Here is a 22439-nt window from a genome sequence, read left to right as displayed (position 1 = left end):
GTGAATGAATCAGGACTTCAATGGGGTTCAGAAACCCCCTCCTACGAGGGTCGTGCTGTGCACAGACAGAGCGCCTTGCTGACATCTTTCTGCTTGCCGCTTGGTCGGAACCGAAAAGGAAGCCTGGGATGCTGCCGCAGGATGTCACTCCCCTCCCACCCGGAAGGGAGAAGTATCAGTCGCGTTCTCCTGGCCACAGTGGCTAAAGAATAACAAGTGAGATTAAATGGTCCCAAGGAAACCCAGCGTGAGAATGCACGGTACTTGTTTACCTAATATTTTTGCCTCTGAAGAGCCGTAGGTAGGACTTGGGGGGGGGGGGGAGACGTCCTTTAACCTCTGTGCCTCTAGGCCTCGGTTTCCCCAAACTGAACGGCTTGAACGAAAACAACCTCTGATATCTCTTAGAGCGCTTGGCAGTCCACGATTATCTGTGTGCACGCGTGGGTTTCGTATTTGCAAGTTAAATTCCACGTTGTTAACACTGGTCTGGCCAACGTGACCTCGGGTTGAGACAACCCTGGGCACGTTCTCAGCAAGGACCTAATTCTGTGACCTCGGTATTAATAGTGTTTCTCCTGGCCAGATGCGTATTTGCTGAGGACTCAGAATCTGAGAGCAATCCCAAGACAAGCAAACACCTCCAGTCCAGATCAGTAAACCCTGCTCCAGGGGTCCAACCATTTGTATCTTTATTCTTCATGAAGCCTAAAACCAGTTTCTCTGCCTGCGGTGCAGAGGCCTCCTTAGACATTTTAAACACCGGCCACCCGTCTTGTGTTATTATCCTTAAAGCTGGTCGTGGTCAGAATTCTTCAGCCTGGTCGGTCCCCCTGCACAGTGGTTTCATTTCATCCTGCGCTCCCAGCCCTGATTTTGTCCCCGGGTTCTCGCTGTGCATAACCGTCTCTATTTATCCCGCAATGTAGACACTAGAATTCCACCTAATCCTTGCTGATAAGGGGAGAATGCTGGCTGGTGCCTCTGGGTGGTTTTTTTTTTTTTTTTTTTTTTTTAAATGAAGCTTTTGATGTCCTCCAAATCCTCTTTGTAGGAACGATGCCAAAAGCCGTTCATCTGAGAGGATTGGATCTGGCGTGCTTGGCCATCTGAGCAAGAGAGTGTGTTTAGGGCTTGTGAATGTGCCCTCATTTGGGATATGAGGTCGGAGTCCAGGATGGCCCTGTTAGTCTGGATGGCTGAACTTGGCCCCGCAGCCTGGCTCCTCCACGGCCCCGGGTATTGTGTGCTGGGAACGTGAACGCTGGGTCTCAGTCTCTCCCCTCCTCTCCCCGTCTCCCCCCATCCCCGCTTCCTGAGTCAGCATCTTACCCAGTATTCTTCCTTTGTTCTTGATCCACGCTGGTCAAGCTCATGCCCATATCAAGTGGAGGGCTCACCTCTGGACCCGGATCGCCGCTGCTGCCTCTGGAACACACTGACCACTGCCCCCCCCCCCGCCCCCAGCCTCTTCCTGAGCCCCATCTCTTGCCTCCTCAACATTGGCCTGTGGTTGTCCAGTGAGCACCTGACACGGCCCTGTCTGTTAAGTGCTCTTGACTTCTTCTTTTTTTTTTTTTTTTTTTAATGTTTATTTATTTTTGAGAGAGACGGAGTGTGAGCAGGGCAGGGGCAGAGAGAAAGGGAAACAAAATCCGAAGCAGGCTCCAGGCTCTGAGCAAGCCGTCAGCACAGAGCCCGACGCGGGGCTCGAACCCACAAACCGTGAGATCGTGACCTGAGCCCAAGTGGGACGCTTAACCAACCGAGCCACCCAGGCGCCCCTAGTGCTCTTGACTTCTGTTGCCCGAGGGGTGCCCTCGGCCCCTCCCCGCCCCCAGCGTCCTTCACCACCTGCTCAGAATTCCTCCATGGCTCCCAAAGCTGCTCAGGCCAAAAGCCCACACAACATCCTTGTTTTCTCATTTTCCCTGCGGCCCGAAGTCATTCCATCAGCAAGTCCTGTCGCCTCTGCCTGTGGGATACCTCCTCCTGACGTCAGGCCCTCCTCTCCACTCCAGGCTGCTCCGGCAGTCCGTGGCTCCTCTGGGCTGTGCAGGAACCTCTCAGCGGCTCCCCCTGCTTCCAGCCCGCCCCCCACATTCCACCCAACAACCAGCGCGATCTTTATAACCTGGAAACGGGCCCCTCACGCTCTCCTGCTCTAAGCCCTGCGGTGGCACAGAATACATTCCAAACTCCTGCCTCGGCCCTGCGGCCCGCCCTGCCTCCTCTCTGCAGCCCCGGCCGCCTTCCCAGTGCTCAGACACACCAGGCCTGCCGCCCATCCGGACCCTGGGATTTGCTCTCCGCTCTGCCCGGCGGACCCTCCCTGGCCTAGACCTTCACATGACTGCTCCTGCCCCCTTGCCTTTCAAGGGTCTGGCGCCTGAGCACCTTAGCGGATAGAAGTCCCCCACCCCTGCTCCAGCACGCCATTCTATCGGGCTTTCTTCACGGCACTCCACAGGGTCTGAGGTCATCCCTTATGTCCGCCGAAGCGGAATGTCGGCTCCGGAGAACAGGGTCCCTGCCTGCCATGGTCACGGCCACACCCCCAGCTCCTACAGCAGGCTCAGCACACAGTAGCACCCACCACATGCTTGTGGAATTTATAAACCACAGGAACAACAAAGAGAAGGAACGGGGCAGCCCCTGCCAGGAGGCGATGCCACCTCCTCGTAGGACTGGCCTGGGCAGCAGGCAGAGGCCATTTCTCTTCATGCCCCCGGATGCCCCAAAGAGGCAGACGGCTCTGTAAGGTAGTGAGCTCCCCGAGGCTACAAGTGTTCAAACACACTGGAGAACTTTCATCAAAGGTTTTATCAGCTATAGGGTTTTGAATTAGGTCAAAGCCACTTAGATCGGTGGCTTTCTCACATTTTTAAAAGCACTAGCGGGGCACCTGGGGGGCTCAAGTCGGTTAAGCGGCCGACTCCGGCTCAGGTCATGATCTCACAGCTGGTGAGTTCGAGCCCCGCGTTGGGCTCCGTCCTGACAGCTCAGAGCCCGGAGCCTGCTTCAGATTCTGTCTCTGTCTCTCTGCCCCTCCCCCGCTGGCACTCTGTCTCTTTCTCTCAAATATAAATAAACATTAAAAAAATATTAAGGGGGTGCCTGGGTGGCTCAGTCGGTTAAGCGTCCGACTTTAGCTCAGGTCACGATTGTGGGTTCAAGCCCCGCATCGGGCTCTGTGCTGACAGCTCGGAGCCCGGAGCCTGCTTCGGATTCTGGGTCTCCCTCTCTCTCTTCCCCTCCCCCGCTCACGCTCTCTCTCTGTGTCAAAAATAAATAATAAAACATGAAAAACAATTTTTTTTAAGGCGCTAGATACCTTTTTTCTTCTTCGATCTTAAATGGAAGCCCAGTGCATAAAGCAAAAGCAGATCTGCCCTGGGTGGAGGTCTCAGCCCCTCTATTCCCCTGCCCCTCCTCACAGCAATCCCCTCAGTACCCACCACAAAGCTCCAGGGGTCTGCCCACTGAGGGCAAAATAAAAACTGAGCTCAAGACCATCCTCCCCGGATTCTGTGACCTCAAAGGACCCCGCACAAAGGAAGGAGGAGCACCCAGAGGTGAATGCCCGAGATCACATACCCGAGGCCTTGGTTCCAAGGGGGACCCTAAGTTCCAGCCTGCCCTCCCATGGCAGCCCCCGGGGGGCGGGAGAGGAGAGCACTTCCCGGGAAGCCTTAGAGACTGAGCCCCTGAATCAGGAAGCAGAAGAACTTCACAGGCCTGGGGATATTTGAATTGAACCCGGCAGCCGTCATTTTAGGGTTCTAGTGGGGAAAAAAGCATGATCGAGCTGGCATTTTAAGGTGTTCTCAGAGCAGATGAGTCAGGGGAGAGAGAGGTCAAGGACAACGGTGCCGTTTCAGGCGTGAGAATGAGGGTGAATCTTAGGGACTTTTGGGGGGGGGCGGGGCGTGGCGGGGAGACAGGGACAGCGGTTGAGAAGCGGAAGCAGAAAGGAAGCAGCAGGCTTGAATCAGCGTTCCCGGGCCATGACCAAGTGTCAGAGATGCCGTGATCACAGAGAAAGGCTGAGAAGGGCCAGTTTGAGATAAGAAGACACAAGTTCCTCGGCTCAGGGGTGCGCCTTATCCAGCCGCAAATACAGGGTCCCCTGCCTGGAGCTGTCACTTGGGCGTGCGGTGGCTGAGCTGTTTGGACATTCGGGAGGGGGGAGAGAGAGAGAGAGAGCCGCCGTGACCATGACCTCTGCCGGCCCCACCCTCCCCGCCCAGCACAGGCGCTCCAGGAGCTGGGGCCAGGTCTGTGCCCGCAGCTGCTCCCCTCTGAATGCAAAAGATGAGCAGCCTGATTGACTAATGGCATCTTTCTGGGAGGGGAGAGAGCACCGTCACACCCCCTCTGCCTGCAGTGGAGCTGGGGGGGGGGGGAGGGAGGCAGCGCCCGCACGATGCCCGTTGTTCTCGGTGCCCACGTGGGAAGCCTGCAGCCGCTGCGGTGGGTGGGGCTGCCCAGGCTGAGGAGAGGTGCAGGGGAATAGTGCAGGCCCCTCTCTCTGTTGGCTGCTGCCGGGGAGGGAGGGTCGGGCATCCCCAGGGAAGTGAGGCCTCCCTCTCCCCCTGCCTGGCGGAGCCGTGGTCCTCTAAAATCACTCCCAGATTAACCAGGGGCCCTGCCGCGGTCACAGCCCAGTTGGCTTTGGTGGCAGCTCACAGGGTCCCAGCAGAGCCTGTGTGCGGGACCCCAGGGCCGAGCCTTCTGCTCAGGCAGACAGAGAGATGTTTCTCTCTCTCTCTCTCTCTGTCTCTTCCCTACCCGTCTCTGTCTCTGTCTCCGTCTCCCCATCCTCTGCCTCGCGCTGTGCATCAGGCCTAGATCAGCCAGGGCAGCCATAAAAGGCAACATGCTGTCTGCAGGCTCACACTGGCTCCGAGAAGCCTCCCCCCTCGGCCTCTGGGAGACCCTGGCCCCTGTGCTTTGCCTGTCCCCTCCCCCATCCCTCCACTGGAGGAAAAGTGGCCGGGGCCACGTGGCGTTAAAACCCTCGGGTTCTATCCAGTAGCGAAATGCTGGGACTCTTGGTCAGGGAGGTGATGGGGTTGGGTTCCCCGCCTGGGACTGCTTTGGGGACCAGCCAGGGGGACGCCAGCTGCCTGTCTCAGAGGGTGTCACCGACTCACAGTTTTCACAAAATTGATTTACACTGGCTTGCTAGGGCGGCTTGAGACACAGACATTTACTTTGTCCAGAACTGTGAGATCCAGGCGGGGGGGCAGGGTCCATCTCTCCCGAGGCCTCTCTCCCCGGCTTGCAGGGGCCACCTTCTCACTGCGTCCTCCCGGGGCCTTTCCATGAGCACACGCACGCCTGGCGTCTCCCTGTGTGTCCTCTTATACATTTGCTCTTAGAAGGACACCAGTCAGATCGGAGCAGGACCCACCCTCATGGCCTTGTTTTAACTTAATTCCTTCTTTAAAGGCCCCCTCTGCAAACGTAGTCACAGTCTGAGGTGCTGGCAGTTGGGACCTCAGCATATGACTTTGGGGAGGGACATAATTCAGTCTGCAACACACAGGTGCCATGTGTCACTCTCGGGACCAAGGGCAGTGACAAGAAATCCACATCAGTGGGGGCGCCTGGGTGGCTCTGTCGGTTGAGCGTCCAACTTCGGCTCGGGTCATGATCTCACAGTTGGCGGGTCCGAGCCCCGCGTCGGGTTCTGTGCTGACGGCTCAGAGCCTGGAGCCTGCTTTGGATTCTGTGTCTCCCTTTCTCGCTCTCTGCCCCTCCCCCGTTCACACTCTGTGTGTCTCTCTCTCTCCTTCAAAATTAAATAAACATTTAAAAAAAAAAATAGAAGAAATCCACAGCGATGGGCTCTTGTGGGCTGGCAGTCCCCACTCTGAGCAGCTGCCGGGGTCATGCTGCCCCAGGCGTGGTCCTAGCCGAGCTGTGTCAGGGAGCAAACCCACGGGTGGGGTTCCGAGTTCGAGACCCCCAGGGCATTGCATCGAACCAGATTCAGGTAGGCTTTCGCTGATTCATTTGACAAACACTGAGCTGAGGGCCGAGTCCCTTACCCTCCCAGATCAGGCCTTACATCCCTCGCCTGTACTTGGACCCCCCCTTCTGGAAGTTCATCCTGCCTCCTATCCTGCCCTCACCATGCCTTCCTACTCCCTGCTCCAAAAATGCCGGTCTCCTCCTCTTTCTCCCCATTTAAAAGCTTCTGGGGGCTCCTCAATGCCTTGTTCCCTATAAGATCTTCCTGGTCCGAGCCCTGCCTCCTGACCCCCGTGATCCCCTGCGGTCACACCAGACTCCAGCCAGTCACTGCAAAAGCCGTGAGGCTCCCCACCTGGCGTCCCCTCTGGGGCCTCGCTGTGCCCCTCAGTCCCGCCCGATGCGGGACTCGAACTCACGAACTGCGAGATCATGACCTGAGCCAAAGTCGGATGCTCAACCGACTGAGCCACCCAGGCTCCCCTGTTCTAGCATTTGGTACATGGTTCCACCTTACTGCTTTCCTTCACTGTCATACACATAGTTCACAGTTCATTGCCTTTTTTTTTTTTTTAATGCTTCTTTATTTTGAGAGAGAGTGCAAGCAGGGGGAGAGGGCAGAGGGAGAGACGGAGAGAAAGAACCCCAAGCAGGCTCCACACTGGCAGCGCAGAGCCCAGCGGAGGGCTCGAACCCACAAACTGTGAGATTGTGACCTGAGCTAAAATCAAGAGTCGGACACTTAACCCACTGAGCCACCCGGGCGCCCCCCACAGTTCACCATCTCGAGGCAGAGAGTCTTGGACGGAGGCTGGAGGGCCACCGCCGTCCAGAAGGATGGCCATCTGTGGCCCAATCGCACTGTTTACGAGACCTGTCCATCTTATTACCGGTGTCAGCACTTGGGTTTTTCTGTTGTGTACACGTTTTTTATAAAATAAGGCCAAAATGCAATACACAGCGTTCTGTTTAATAATGGAATCCTTTCCATTATCATGATGTTATCTAAAAGCCCACTAAGTAAGCCCAGATAAACATGTGGGCCTGGGGTGCTTCCCCAAAGCACAGGTGGAAAACTCCAGCATCCTACCCATCCCCCAGCTGCCGTCCTGCCGGCATCTGATGCAGGCAGCACTCTCCCGAGAGAAATCGATGTGTTCTGGGCTTGCTAAGTGGCGGGTGAGGAGGCAATGACAGGGGTCAGGACTCTGGCTGTCGGTGACAGCAACTTGGCTGGTTAGCCTGCGCAAAACTGGGAGTTGAGTCTCTCACGGACAGGGGAAGGCTAGGGTGGAGTGGCCTCGGGGACAATCACAGCCAGGCGCCCCCCGATCGCCCCCCGCCAACACACACATTCCCAGGCTCACAGCTCTGGGACCAGACGTCCCTTCTCCCCAAGCAGAGTTGGGCCATAGGTCACATCTGCATGCTGGTGTGTTGAGGGAGGGGGTGTGACTGCCCTGACTGGCCGTGCCCGCTGGGCCCAGAGGCTTCGAGGGGCGTCTTCTGAAGGAAGGGCATTTCTGCACAGACAGAAAACAACATGTGGCCAATTCAGCACTATTTTCCAGACTTCACGAAGACTGCAATAAAAAAATCTATTTTATTTTATTTATTTATTAGTTTATTTTGTGAAAGAGAGAGAGAGAGAGAGAGCAGGGGAGGGGCCGAGAGAGAATCCCAAGCAGGTTCCACGCTGTCAGGGCAGAGCCCGAGGCGGGGCTCAAACTCACGAACCGTGAGATCACGACCTGAGCTGAAATCGAGAGTCAGACGTGCAACCAACGGAGCCACCCAGGCGCCCCTAAAAAATCGATTTTAAAAGCCGCAGACCCACACGGGAAATTTTATAACGGCATCTATCTATCTATCTCTACCACACACATAACACTATTTATCTTTAATTTAATTCTGGGTTACAGAGGTACCTCCAAAGTCTTAGTGCAGTTTTAAGTTTTAATAACTTAAGAAATGCGAATGCTACAGAGCTACAATACACATAGTTGAATATTTACTTATTTAAATTCCTTTTATACTTAGCTTCCTGACATTTGAAGGCTAAGGTTTTCACTTTAACTCTTTGTGTGCCAGACTCTGCATGGATAGGCAGGTAGAGGAGTCCTCTCCCACGGGCACCTTGGTGAGCTGGTCGACCCCCCGCTTAAAATCATGTACAAGCTGTCAAGGGGCGCCCGGGTGGCTCGTCGGTTGGGCGTCCGACTTCGACACAGAACATGATCTCACAGTTCACGGGTTCGAGCCCCGCGTCGGGCTCTGTGCTGACAGCTCAGAGCCTGGACCCTGCTTTGGATTCTGTGTCTCCCTCTCTCTCTGCCCCTCCCCTACTTGTGCTCGCTCTCTCTCTCTCTCTCTATTTCTCAAAAATAAATAAACATTTAAAAAATCACCAATTTCACAGTTCAAAGACCCATTGAACCGTAGCATTTAAAAATGTAGCATTTTTAAAATATATTAAGAGAAATCCATGTATCTCCATGCATATTAGAAAATCCAAATTATACTGAAATGTGTAAGATAGAAACAAAAGGCTGCCTCCCCCAGCCCCTCTCCCCAAAGGTAGCCACTAACGGTGTCTCATGCGTCCTTCCAGAAAACTTCTTCTCGGTGATTATGAGCATGTATGTGCATTTCCATTTTTATATTTACATCCAGAAGATGGCCCCTCTCACACTATGCTGCTTCTTGCTTTTTCCCGTTGGAAATTTGTCCTGATGCATGTTTCACATCAGTGTGTACGGCTGCCTCCTTGTTAATATTTTTTAATGTTTATTTATTTTTGAGAGAGAGAGACAGAGCATGAGCAGGGGAGGGGCAGAGAGAGGGAGGCACAGAATCCGAAGCAGGCTCCAGGCTCTGAGCTGTCAGCCCAGAGCCTGACTCGGGGCTCAAACTCATGAACCGTGAGATCGTGACCTGAGCTGAAATCAAGAGTCGGTCACCCAACAGACTGAGCCACCCAGGCGCCCCCGGCTGCCTCCTTTTTAATGCACACTGATGCATGGTGTGTGTGTGTGTGTGTGTGTGTGTATGTGCTGTGATATATTCAACCTGTTAGTATTTTGGTGAACATGTTAACCAAATATATGGAACTCTAAGGATGAACATTTCAGTGGTTTCCAGTTTGGACTGGTTTCTGCGGCACAAAATCAGAGTCACCGTAGAAAAACCCGGACAGATGGTTTTCCAGTCCAGAGCAGGTCCCTAGCAGTGGGTGTGCTGGGTCACAGGGGTGTCTCCTTACCCTGCCTCCCCCGAAGGGGCCTGCCCCCGCCCCCTGCCCACAGCCACAAAGATGCTTTGCTGGGCAAACTTCTCGGGGCATCTGGACACCCAGGCGCCACGTACTGACCTGCGCTCTGGGCCACATCGCTCACCTCTGACGCTGAGCCGGATGGAAACTGAATGGAGAGCCCTGCTCCCGTCTCCCGCCTGGCTCCCCCTGGCTGCCTTTTGTGAGCGACAGAAAGTCAAGGCCCTTCAGGGTTTGCCACTTACGACCCGCGGTTGGGCTCGTGCAGAATTGCAGCCCAGCTTCGCTCGCTCTGCCGTGAGGGACAGAGCTCCTCCGCTCTGCGGCCGCTCCTCCCTGCCCCTGCCGAGGCCGCCACCCTGGCTGCACCCCCCCCCCCCCACCCGGGCGCCGAGTCCCAGAGGCCTGGGCGTGCTGCCTTCGCCGCCCGGGGAGCTCACTCCGTGTGTGCCTCCCCCTCGTAAACCGGGGGTGTCTCCGGATCCGCCGGCCCGCTGTCCATCACAGCTCCTTGGGCCGCGTGTCCCCGGTGCCCCCCAGCATTCCTGCAGGTTGGAGTCACTCCTTCCTCCCAAGAAGGCCATCTCGGGACGCTCCTTCCAGCCGTCTGTTTATTGAGTCCATTCGTGGGAGAGCCGGGCCTCCAGGAGGTGGGGGAATGGACACTGAAACGGGAGGAATGAGGTTCCGGGAGGCAGAGCCCGTGCACGCACCTTCTCTGTGATGGCCCGGCCCCGGATGGCCCGCCAGCTTTCCTCTGGTGCCTTCAGTCGCACCCAGATTGTGGGATGGGAGTCCCCAGTCCCTTTACCAAAACGGCATCCACAGGCTTTGGCCAGCACCCACCCGGAAAGGGTAAAGAGACTGAGGTCCAAAGGTCAAAAGCACAGCACCTCGGCCCTTATTGTCTTGGCCAAACAGCGTTAGCTCGGGGATCATACGGATTCCACCTGCTGGTTAACCGTGGCCCCCACCAGGGTCCTCCCGACCACGCCCAACAGACAGGCACCGGTGTGGGCTCAGACTGGCCCTCGGCGGCCCCTTCCTCTCCTGACGCTCTGCCCACGGCTGCCCCGCCTCCCCAAGGCGGTCACCGGCCTCCAGTGCCCCCACCGCTGTGGCGCATCCCTCCCGCCCGGGGGCCAGGGTCAGGTCGCTTTCACCAAGGGGTCGGGGACGCCTGGGTGGCGGTGTCCGAGTAAACCGTGTCGAGCTCCGGGCACCGGGCGCTGACTCTCTCTTTGTCTTGCAGGAAGAGGATGGCCAGGAGGACCCACCCCGAGCAGAGCCTGAGGAGGAAGATGGTGAGTGGGATCCCTGCCATCAGACTCTGACCGGCCAGGAGAAGGGAGCAGGCGTGTCCGGGAGCATTAAGGAGACTGGCCAGCTCGAACCCGACCGGGTGGAAGGCGGTGGGCTTGTCCTGGGCACCCCCGGGGGCCAGGGCCCTGGACGGACAGAGGCAGAACCAAGCACGGTGTGGGTTTCCGCTGGGTCTGTCGTGTTTTATTTCTTGAAAACAAACACAAACAACCAGGGGCGACTGAGTGGCTCCATCAGTCGGTTAAGCGTCCGACTCTTGATCTCGGCTCAGGTCATGATCTCACAGTCTGTGAGTTCGAGGCCCGAGTCAGGCTCTGAGCTGCTGGTGCGGAGCCTGCTTGGAATTCTCTCTCTCTCTCTCTCTCTCTCTCTCTCTCCTCCTGCCCCCTCAAAATAAATAAACAAACTCAAAGACAAAAGCCAAGAAAACAAAAAACAGCAACATGTCAACATTTGTTCATCTACACGGCAAGTACACGGAGGACGTGCATTCGTGTATGTCTGAAGTAGTTCTCAATTTGTCAAAAAGGCAAGACTGTTGCTGTGACTTTTGGCCGACTGCTGGCAGGGGCAGTGGAAAGAACGCGTTGCAGGAATGCAGTGACCACGGCTGGTGTGGGCGTGTGGGCTGGCGGTGCGGCTGCGCTGGGGGGCCCCCGGCACCCCGCTGAGGCCCCACAGGCCTCTGCGGCTTCTGTCAGTACTGCCTCAGGGGAAGAGGGAAGGGCAGGCAGCTGGGGAGCCCGGTGGGGGGGACCCTGCTCTCCTAGCTTCTCCATCATCTGGGGGTTAGAGACGCAAGGGAACTGTGGCCCTGGGGTCTGTCCCTGCCTTGTGGCCCCAGGTGGCTGCAGGGATGCCAGAGGTGGGGATCCCGTTAGTGACTTGGGGACACAGAAAGGGGCAGGAGCCGAGGCCGCTGGAGGCCCCTCGGCCAGGACAAGGGGAGGCTCACTAGCCCCACGCCCAGCCGTGTGCCTCATCACTGGGCCCTCCCTCCTTATCTGACTGCTGCCCCTGGACGGCCCCCAGCCCCCAGCCACCACCTGCCAGCTCTGACAAGGCAGGGGAGGGGAGGGGAGGGCCATGTCCCCAGCTGTCAGAGGAAAGAAGAGTGGGCCCCCAGGCCCTCGGCAGCGAGCAGCTCAGCTCCCAGGCTAATTGATTAGTGTCGCTAAGATGCCCTTCCTAAGCAAATTGGTGAGTCAGTCACACAAGGCTGCAAGAAGTCCTCCTCCCCGGGAGGCTCTCACATTGAAACCCCCTGGTCTGGCTGGATTGGACGCGGCCGCGGATCACTCGGTACGCCACGTGTGATGTGATTAAGGGAAAAGCTTTTCCGGACGGACGTTCGTTCGTTCGTTCTGCCTGGCTCGGAAAACATAAAATCATCAGACCTGCCCCGTAAATTGAAACCTTGAGCAGCACCCAGCTGGCAGAATTAAAATCGCTATTTTTCTAAAACATAGCAACACAATGACCTTGACGTTGAGGGTAATTGGGTTTCTTTGTTGCCTGTCTTGGAGGTCCAGAGCGAGCGTCGTCATTGGTGGTTGGTGCGTTGGTCAGTGAGACCGCGGCTCTGTGTGATTCCGCCCCGAAGGCAGGCTTCTCAGGGCTTTCCTGGCAACCAGGGACCCAGGCCCCTCAGACAGGGGCTCGGAATTACTCAGCAAAGCACCCAGATCCTCAGATGCAGGCAGGCCATACCTGGTGCTGTTGGGAGCCCCTGATCCTGCGGTCCACAAGGACCCAGCCCTTGGTTTGTCAGCCTGAGCTGTGTTCCAGAAGAGCCGGCCAGCGGGGACCAGGGTCTCCAGTGGGGGGTGGGGGTGGGGGGTGGGAACGGATTCCCCTGTCTCTGCCCCAAGCCCTGTCTCACCTGGAGGAAGAACCAAGCCCCCCCTCCCTGACCACACGGCCTGGCCCCTCTCTCTGCCACCCAGTGCCGCTGGCCTCCCTGCTTTACTGGATCTGTCTCCCAGACAGCGCAGGGTTTGCTGCCTTCGACTATCATCTGCAAAACCCTTCCCGATGCTACCCCCACCCCATCTCCAGTGAAACTTCCAAGCAGCCCCCTCCCTGCCTCCCACACCCCTGTTCTTTTTGCAGAGCCCTCATGACCAGCGTCAAACGCTGTATTTTACTTATCTTGGCTTGCTGCCCGTTTGATTCACGGCTAAGCCCCCAGCACCTAGCAGAGAGCTCACTTCATGTCTGCAGAAAGAATAAAGAGCCCATGAATCCTGGTACTAATGTAGGAACTTCTCCCTAAGGCAAGGCCACAGCCCCAGGGGCGCCCCAGGGGGACTGTGCCCTGGGAGCCGGCCAGCGTTCTCCTCCCGAGCCAGGTTTTGGAGAGCAGAAACACAGCCCCCACCACATTACATGTGGGTTCTGAATTTGCATCCAGAACCTTCTTCCTTCAGCCCAGAGAGAACCTGAATCAGAGGGGCTGAGGCCCCTTCTTCCCCCTGAGCCCACATCAGCCTGTGTGATCAAGCCGGACAGCCGCCAGCTGGAGGTCAGGGTGGCCTGGTGGCAGGGTGTGGAGGTGTTCGAAATTCCTGACATTGAAGTGACAGAGAGGTAAACCCTCTAGAACAGAACTGAAAAGGACTACCTCTGTGTGGGAGGGTGATTTGCTGGCCTCCACGTTGCCTTTAGTCAATTCTTTATACCTTAATGGAAATTAGACAAGACAAGCCAATCAGTCTCTGTCCCCGGGGTGGCCAGAGGCCGTCTGCCCTACACCTGCTGGGTTGAAGGACCACTTACGGCCATCGATTCCCGGGGGGGGGGGGGGGGGGCGGGGGGGCGGGGGGCTCTCTCCCTCCGATACTCAGCCCAGGGCTCCGCTCTGAAGCTCTTTTCTCTTCCGTCCTGGCAGTCTCTGCTCAGCACCTGCCCTGGCTCCCTGTCCCACATTCCTGCCTTTCTCTGTCCAGACCTCTGGCGTGCCCTCTCATCAGGCCTCGAGATTGTTTGTTCTAAGGCAGCTAAGGAGTCTGCTCTCGGGGACTGGCAAATCCCGGTACACCTATTCAGTACTAGGCACCGGTTTGGATGCCCAAATTCAACACGGTGTGAAAGATCCCACATCACTCCTGTGAGCTGGATGCGTTATTTCAGATTTCTGATAGCTGGCGGGCATCTCCCAAGCCCCAGAGCCTGGAGGACCTCGGCAGAAGGATCAGGAGTCCCTGTGCCACCCTCCGGGCCTGGGACCCGAGGAGAGGCAGGGAGCCCAGCACCTTGGCCCAGCCTGCTGGGTCTGATGTAATTCGCACAGCAGTAATGGGGGTGGGGTGGGGGGGGGGCGGCTTCAATGACGAGGGTAGAGTGTCCTCGAAGGCAGCGGCTTGGCGGGAGCCTTTGCCAGACAGCTCTGTGGATGGCTGAACCCTGCCTTGGGGGAGGGGTCCAGCATCTGGTGGATGGAGCCATACCGTTTGGGGAGGGGGACTGATTTCTCTCCAACTATCTCATTTTTGTCTCTGTATCCCCCTTTCGAGTCCCTAAGTCACTGTGGGATTTCATGGAAAGAGTGTGGGAGGGAGCCCTGCCAGTCGAGCAGAAAAGTCGCAGGTGCCCTCTCGGAGGCCTGGGCAGCACGTGCGTGGTCACCGGGGTGGACGGGGGGTGGAGGGAGGGACTCGGAGTCTGTGGGAGGCGCCCAGCCCCCTCCCCAGTCCCACGCGCCAGCTCTTACCCCCTTCCCCGTCTCTTCCCTGCAGGGGGAGAGGTCTTCTCCTTTAAATACAGCCCCGGGAAGCTGCGGGGAAACCAGTACAAGAAGATGATGACCAAAGAGGAGCTGGAGGAAGAACAGAGGTAGGCCGCACACCTTCCTCTCCGACGAGCCAGGGCTGTCTGGCCCCTGCCCTCGGGGGCCAGGAGAGGAGGCGAGCTGAGCCTCGGGCCAGCTGCCTGCCCCCACCCCCTGCCACCCTCCGTTTTGTTTTGTTTTCGTTTCAGGGGTTCTTTCCTATCTGTCTGTCCTGCCTCCACTCAGCCGGCTCGTCTCCCCTGGAGACAGTCCCCTCCGGGCGCTGGGGAGGACCCGCTGAGCCCCTCCCCTGCCTCACCCCGCCCCGCTGCAGAGGGAAAAAGCGAGATGCCGGGGAAGAGCCTGGACCAGATAGAGTTCATGACAGAACCAATCTGTCACTTCAGGACAGAGCTCGATTCTTCCTGCTCATCTCTCTGGCCGCTCCCCTCCGGCCCCTCCTCGCCCAGCGGCCGCCTTCCTTCTGTATCTGTTCTGCTCCGTGGAGCTCGGAGGCAGAGGCAGCCGTGTAGCGCCCCGGGTTTAGAGTCGGGCGCCCCCCACCCCCGCCGGACACCCCCCGCACACCCGTGGGCTAACCTCCGCGGATCCTCTGCGCTCCGTCCCGCCAGCGTGCCAAGAGCGCTCTGGAAACAGCAGGACAGCTGGGGAAGGGAGAACCCGGGGTCTGACCCTGAGCCCCGGGGTCTCCAGGCCTGGAGCCTGCTGGCGTGCTTTGGTTCAAGCAGGATCTAAACGGGAGCCCAGGCTTGTGGTGACCACCGCCCGCTGGTTAGCACAAGCTGGGGTTCTCGGGTCACAGGGGACAGGAGGGTTTATTTTTCCAGAATGCATAACTCAGCCACCCTTTCATTGCCACTGGCCACACCACTCAGGGTCCCTCAAAAGTCAGAAGCCGCTCTGTCCACGAGAACCCGCATTTCCCTTCCTGTGGCTGTTCCCTGCTTCTTCCAAAGCCGGCCTGGAAGGCTCTTCCCCGGGGGCGGAGGGGTGGCGGTGCCGGCCCAGCGGGAGGAGGACCCGGAACAGGGGGACCTGGCCTCCAGGGGAGCACCCCCACACACACCTCCGTGCTGGTGACACTGCTTGTGGGTGTGACCCGGTTTGCTGCCTTTATATTTCAGGATTGAGCTGACCTCTGACCTCACTTCCCTGTAGCACGTTCCTTAGGTCCTGAGCCACACATAATCTTGCAAATCCTTTTGGTAAGGAGACGGACTTCTTAGACCACTGGTGCTTCCCCCCTCCTGTCTGTTAATGTGTCCCCAACATGACTGGCGTGGTCTAAACCTCCCCCATCCCCCCCCCGCCGCCTTCATAACCAATTAATTCATTCTGCACACCGAGCACCCAGCCGCCTCGTTCTTCGCCAGCACGGGGGTCGCTGGGTGACCAGGCCCCTCTCCCAGGGCTGCAGGGTCCTGGGAGCCCAGTGAACACGAGTCCCCCGTGGGCCTCATGGACCAGCTGGCGGGGAGCTAGCGCCCCCTTGTGAGGCTGGGCAGAACTGTCATTCCCCTGGGGACCAGGGAGGCTGCCGGAAACCCCCTGGCTGTCCCCCTGCCACTTTGGTCCTGCCCTAAGAAGGTGATGCAGCTGATAAAACCTCGTGTGGCAAAAACCCCGGGCTCCCAAGTTGTGGGACAGGCAGGTTTTTCGGCTCAGAGGAAGGGGTGGCCGACTTCAGCCCTGGTCACTATGCTCAGTGTGACCAGAACACGGCCACTCTGGTTTTCCTGTGGCCTGTGGTGGCTTCTGCGCTGCTGTGGCCGGAGTGAGAAAGCCCACAAAGCCCAAAAGAGTCCGTATCGGGCCCTTTACAGAAACATTTCACAGCCCCGGGATTAAGGACAGGCAGGGCTGGATGCACCTGTGGGCTCTCGAAGGTCCCCGTGGACGGAGCTGAGGTCCTGGCTCCCGGTGCTCAGAGGATGTGAGGAGCCATTGGAACAGGAAGGACCAGTTAGGGGATGGATGCCAGGCCTCGGGCCAGGGGTCAGACGGCCACTGTCGCTGGGCTCCGAGCTGGGACCTTGGCGATGGGGAGGGAAAGTCCCTTCTCTGTTATGTGTAGACAGGAGGGTCTTTCGCTACGGAGTCTTTGGGGACTTGTCGTATGTCAGTTCACACCTGGCTATTCCGTGCGGTGGAGACCGCGCCCCGGGTGTCGCTCTTGGGGTGAAGGGGGCGATCTCTCCTCATCTGTAGGCTGTGGTTATCACCGCTGCGCCCCACCTTGAGGGGCTAAACACCGTCCTCGAAGGGTGGAGCTGGAGTTCATGTTCATTTTCATTACCGCCCTTCCCCAGCATGCTCCCCGCGGCTGTTGGACGAGCCTGCCTGTGCCTGCTCCCTCCCGCCCCTGCCCCTGCGGCACTGCATGGGGCCCCTTGACGCGCCACCCCTCTTAACGGCTGCTTCTGTTCCTTGCATGGCCACGCTTGGGGTTGCAGAGGCTGGCAAGTTTGGCTTTGTTTTTTCATCTACAACACGGTGGTTCCCGTGTGGCCCGGGAGAGAGCCGACGGGTGCGAGGTAGCTCTGGTCCCAGCTGAGTCTAGGAGACGGCCCTGGAATCCCAGTATGGAAAAGAACAGGCATATTATTGTCAAACCACTAAAACCACAGGCCAGCGAAAAGTCTGCTCCCTTCTCTGCCTGTCAAGATTCTTTCTGACCAAACTCTGCCTGCTTCTAATTCCTTTCCTGGCACTCCGGGTCCCAGTCGAGTCGCAAGCTAGTTAACAAATAAATGCTGTAAGTCCCCGATGTTAAATTTATCACCTCAGCCAACAGAGCCGTATCCAGAGCCCGAATCTTCAGTGGTCCCACTAAAGAGCATCCCCCAAAGCTTCACTTTATACGTTTTCAGAACACGGCCTTTAGGAAGCAGGACTAAAGTCAGGACCCCAGATTGTTCTTCCGCGTGTTTAAACGGACATTCCCATCCTTAGAATCGCCCGCAGGTCAGGTTCCTTCTGCCCAAGGGGTCGGAAATGGTAAGGTTTGCAAATCCAGAGACAGCTGCTGCCGAAGAATGAGCCCGCTTCTCACTGGCTGCACCCCCTCCTCCGAGGTGTCCCCTGGGGCCTAGGGCTCACAGGTATCCTCGGCACTGCCATGCCGGGCTGGGGGACTGTGCGTTCGCACCGAAGCTCCTCTGGGAGGCGCCCCATCCAGCCTCAGGGTGTAGCTGGGCTGGCGGGTTTGCAGGCTGCGGACCGCTCCTCCCCGCTCCCAGAGCTAGTGAAGCTGGAGGCTTGGCAGGAAAAAGAAAAAAAAAAAGCACCCCTGGCCACACCTGTCCTTGTATGCCATCCATTCTTCCCACCTTCCGGTCCAGAGGAAAGTGGCTCTGATGGATGGGAACCTGGGACCCCAGCACCCACTCCATTCTGAAGGTCCTCGGCAATGTCCTGACCTTTCTGGGTGTGGACACGACTCTAGTGGAAGGTGTTTTGTTCAGCATAACAGGGAAGGGCGAGAGCGGGCGGAGGAACCCAGGCTGTGGGATATTCCCGCATCCGCAACCTGGTGTGTCCGTGAGGGATTTGCCCGTGTGAAGGTCTAGAAACATGAGCGACGCTGACCTCCAGAAGAGGGCGCCAGAGGGACAAAATCGTCCCCTCTTCCCTCATCAAGTCTGTGGGCTGCTGGGTGTTGTTTAGACGGGGTGGGCACACATCCTAGGGTGCCAGTGTCCCCGGCGGGGACAAAACCCAGCCAGTGGGAATAGGAAGAGAGGGACGGGAGGGCCCCAGGGAGGCACATAGCCAAAGATCCGGAGCACCCAGTATCTGTCTAGACGTCTGCCCTGCCCAACTGCCTAGATGCGGGGGCCCCCTCTGCCTAACTAAGTGCCTCACGGACGCAGAATGGGGGTCGGCGGGCTGCCACGGTGCCACGCTCTGGGGGACAGACTGTCTTGCTGCAGGTGATGAGAAGCAAACTCACCCCGTGTCTGAGAAACCAGTGTCCAGCCCGGCTTCTGCAACTCCAAACGTCCTCCCCCGTCGTCCCCGATGTCCCCCTTTCCTCCCCGCCCCCACCCCCGCCCCGTGATACTTGCAAGATGGAAGGAGTAAAATAAATGATCTTTTCTCCCTATTTCTCTTTACAGAACCGAAGAATAATGAAGTTATCCTTAGCCTCCTGCTAAAGGCTTTTTCCCTTTGACATCTTAAAAGCTTGAGCGCTAGAATGGAAATCCCCAGAGCGGAGCCACGCGGGCTCCCGGGTGCCTCTTGCCTACATAAACCCGCTGGGACCTAGAGCCTCCGTCAGGACCCGTCCCTCGGCAGGGAGGATGCCAGGGGGCGCCCTGGCCCCCCACCCCCGGGGGAGATGCGTTCCTCCCTGTTGGCGCGGATGGCTCGGTTAAGCAAGGGTTTCGTAGACTTTGATTTTTCGTATCACTGAACCCAGCTCTCCACACACCCTTCACACCTGTGATATGGCCAGTGGCAGCCACCTTGTCATTTTAAAACCATGTGGCTGCATTCCAGCCCCCCAGCCCCTGCCTTTTCCTCCACTGACGCCTAACCCGGGAAAGACTTGGAGGCGTGCCAGGCAAATGAGGGCGAGACGCCGGCGCTCAGTGGCTGGCTTAGGGGTGGTCTCGTCTTCCTCTCCCTGGGGACCCACTTCCCCCTTCCGGGCGCGGTTGTTGGGGGGGGTGAGAGACGCTATATCGACGGCGGGGCGGCAGGGAACCAGCGTCGGCTATAGATTCGCGGTTGCCCTGACTCTGCATTTCGAGGAGGCTTGAATCCAGCCCTCTTGTTGCTAAAAGAAGCCTTTTCACTGACGCTCTTATCAAGCTCGGCCGAATCTCCACCTTCGCTTTGGCAGAAGCAATAAGAATAGTTTGCTTGAAATAGATCTCTCGACTATGCCTTTTCCTAGAAGGTTTCATAGATAAGTTAGAATTTCGCGAGAGAACGAGGGCAGTCCCAGATCCGTTTCTTGGAATTTTATATTGTTCGACGTTTATACTATACCAGGCTAATGTGCAGTTTTTAGATGTGTTGGTTACAACATTTTTTTAAGCAGTAAGTTTTTTAGAAAAACGATCGCCATCTGATGGAAGGCCGGGATGTCAACCCCTAGGCCGTGTCGCATTCCCAGTGACCCTCTCCTCTGGGCCTCGAACCTTAGGTTTAGGGACGGAGCGCGGGACAGAACACCAGCCACACCGAGACCTGACAGGTAGATGCTGTCTTGTTAGCACCCAGGGCCCCACACACGCAATACGACGGCCTTGTCCAGACTGGGATCTTAATGACACCGTGAGCGGGTGACTGCCTCCCTCCGGGTCAGCTACCTAGCTAGTTAGTTGTCTGGAATCTTTCTGAACACGGCTCGTGGGCCCCAAGCCTCACGTCCTCCTGATGGCTTGGATCTGTGTATTCAGCCTTTGTTCAGCCCAATAAACTTTGAGTAGATGATCTCGGTGACCGTGTGTTTTTTCAGTTTCGCTTTGCTTTTAAGAAATCGTGTCCTTTGAACCCATTAGAATTTGAGCTCTCATTCTGATGCCCGTTACCCTCTAGCAGAGTACAAGTCCTATGTCTGCGAAAACTGCCCGAGCGCCGCGGCCGGCGAAAATACCCGAGAACTTGCGTTCACTCGGGGCGGGGGGATTGTGATGCCGTCCAGGGACCCCAACACACACCCTTTCCAGTCCCAGTGCTTTTGTCGGACTGTAGGGTACAGAACACCTACGGCAGGACAGGAAAACGGACCGTAGAAATCACAGTTCCCAGGGCGACGAAGAGAGGCTGGGAGTTGGGACTTGAGTATTTCAGCTTCTAGATGCTGCTCTAGCCAGGAAACCACCTGCTGGATGGGACATAAGGGGTCACCGCCGAAGGAGTCTGGTGGGACGAGACCAGACGGTGGGACCCCGCCCCGGGCGGCGCTCTGGGTGCTGGGTGGCCGGAGGCCGTGCCGAAGCCCTGCCGTGCGGCGTCTAAAGCGGAGCCGGCCGCAGGGAGGGCCGGTGCGCAGGGAAACCTCCGGACCAGCCTCGCTGCCAGCACCTGGAGCGGGAACAGGCCCCAGACTGGCCCCGAGCCCTGTTTCCCGCTGTGGTTTCACCCCAGCCTTTCACAACACTCGCGCCCCTGGGAGCTGTCCTGTGCTGGTCCGATGGGGTGGCTGAGCCTCTTAAAGACAGCAGCCCTTGAGAGGCACCCGGGTGGCTCAGTCGGCTGGGCTTCCGACTCTTGATTTCAGTTCAGGTCATGATCTCATGCTTCGCGAGTTCGAGCCCGGCGTCGGACTCCATGCTGACCGTGCAGAGCCTGCTTGGGATTCTCCCTCTCCCTCTCCCGTTGCTCCTCCCCTGCTCATTCTCCCCCCCCCCCCTCTCTCTCTCAAAATAAATAAATAAGAACTTAAAAAAAGAAAAAGATAAGAGCGCTTCACTCGCAGGCCTGTGGGCAGGCCAGTTCAGGGCGCCCAGAGGAGCCCCTCCCTCCGGGCAGCGAGACCCCGCGCCAACCCTGCCCCTGGTCAAGCCGCCGTACGCACCTCTGTGTGCTCTCTGCTTCCCAGCTGGTAACGGTTTCTGTCCTCATCCTTCTAAAAGGCTGTCGCTAACATGGTTTCTCGTGGGTTCTCCGGCCACGCAACGGAAACAGCCCTCTCCCCGGTACGTCCCGGGTCACGCGAGATCTAAGCTCAAAAGGCCCCCGTGGGGAAACAGGGGCGCAGGAACTCCCAGGGTCACGTGGGTCCCCAGACCTGCAGGGAAAACCCCAGACTTAGAACCCGCTTTTAGGACCTTCGGGCTGAGGCCGTTCGGCCCAACCGGCTCGTGTGTCTTGAGTGGATCTGGCTTCAGTTTAACTTCCTTGCTGTCCCGGAAAGCAGACGCGGCACCAGCCGAGCGGGGAGCGCCCCGGCCCCGGACGCGCTGGGCGGCCCCCTGCGCTGGGCCCCCGAGCACCTTCTTCCTCTGTCCCCTCTCTTCCCCACAGAGTGCAGAAGGAGCAGCTGGAGGCCATCTTCAAGCTCATGAAGGACAACAAGGAGACGTTTGGGGAGATGACAGACGGCGACGTGCAGGAGCAGCTCCGGCTCTACGACATGTAGGCCGCCTCCGCCCGCGAGGCCCCGTCCCCGACTTGCCGGCTGCGGCAGGCTTGCTCGCTCGCTCGCTCTCGCGTCTGTAGCTGTAGAGGCGCTACACACGGGCCATGCGGTTCCCAAGACTTAGGCATGGTTTTCCAGCAATCGGGATTATTGTCTTCGGAGTCAGACATTTTTTTTTTTTTTTTTTTTTTTTTTTTTTTTTTTTTTTTGCTAAGGGAATGCTCCCCTACGGCTTGCGTCCGTGCAGTCACAGAAGCTTCCAGAAAGCCTTCTGAGGCAGAATGAGAGCGCAGGGTTGTTAGACTGGACACTCGGGCAGCAGGACCTGTTACCCGTCTTCCCCCAGCGCCCCTGAATCCTTCCCACACCCATGTGCCCAGGGGGCCGTGGTGGGGGGGACTCTGAACGTCCTTTTAGCAAAAACTCGAACTCGACCCTCACCTTCCACACTGGAGCAGATCGGTGTTATCAGAGTTGGGACCCTCGGAGAGCTTCCCCCGTGGACGCGCGAGACTTACTTCACATATAGGCTCATCTCAGTGCTTATAACGCACCCAGGGCCACGCTAGCTACTAGAGGTAGAAGAAATCACACATGCAACACGGGGCCCCCCTTTAAGGAGACGAAAGTCCTTCAGAGAAGCGAGGCACGTGCGCAGGGAGAGAGCAGGTCCCCAGACAGCATTCAGTAAAACACCAGAATGACCTCACGGGACAGCGCACGGGACACGTCAGGAGGTCAGTAAACCTCTGGGAGTCCACGAACTTGCGAGGACGCGGATAACGGCGGGGCTCCTGCCTGCTGCACGGGCCCTGTTTCTGTTCGCCCCACAGGCAGGAAAATTCCTAGCCAACCGAGCTGGAGAGGGTCTGCCCCAGAGAGAGCCCATGACGGTCTTAGAAATATTTTGTATTTGCCGAAATAAAGCTACGTCAACACAGTGAACTCAAAGCAGCAGTGGCATTTTGCATACCTCACAG

At 57.7% G+C, this 22439-nt stretch overlaps 1 protein-coding gene across 1 annotated transcript in view; it reads left to right on the top strand.

The window, feature by feature from the left end:
- The window catches only part of MXRA7 (matrix remodeling associated 7), a 28404-nt gene extending 6000 nt beyond the window's left edge, over positions 1–22404 (top strand). The window contains exons 2-4 of the mRNA XM_042965470.1: positions 10503–10554; positions 14311–14407; positions 21345–22404. Of these exons, the coding sequence (XP_042821404.1) occupies positions 10503–10554; positions 14311–14407; positions 21345–21459 (264 nt within the window). The 3' untranslated portion in view covers positions 21460–22404. The remainder of the gene's footprint in view (positions 1–10502; positions 10555–14310; positions 14408–21344) is intronic.
- Positions 22405–22439: the final 35 nt, after the last annotated feature.

The sequence above is a fragment of the Panthera tigris genome, chromosome E1 (assembly GCF_018350195.1).
Source record: "Panthera tigris isolate Pti1 chromosome E1, P.tigris_Pti1_mat1.1, whole genome shotgun sequence".
Classification (NCBI taxonomy): Eukaryota; Metazoa; Chordata; class Mammalia; order Carnivora; family Felidae; genus Panthera; species Panthera tigris.
Note: the sequence above shows the minus strand (reverse complement) of the source record. Positions and strands in the feature narration are given on the sequence as shown.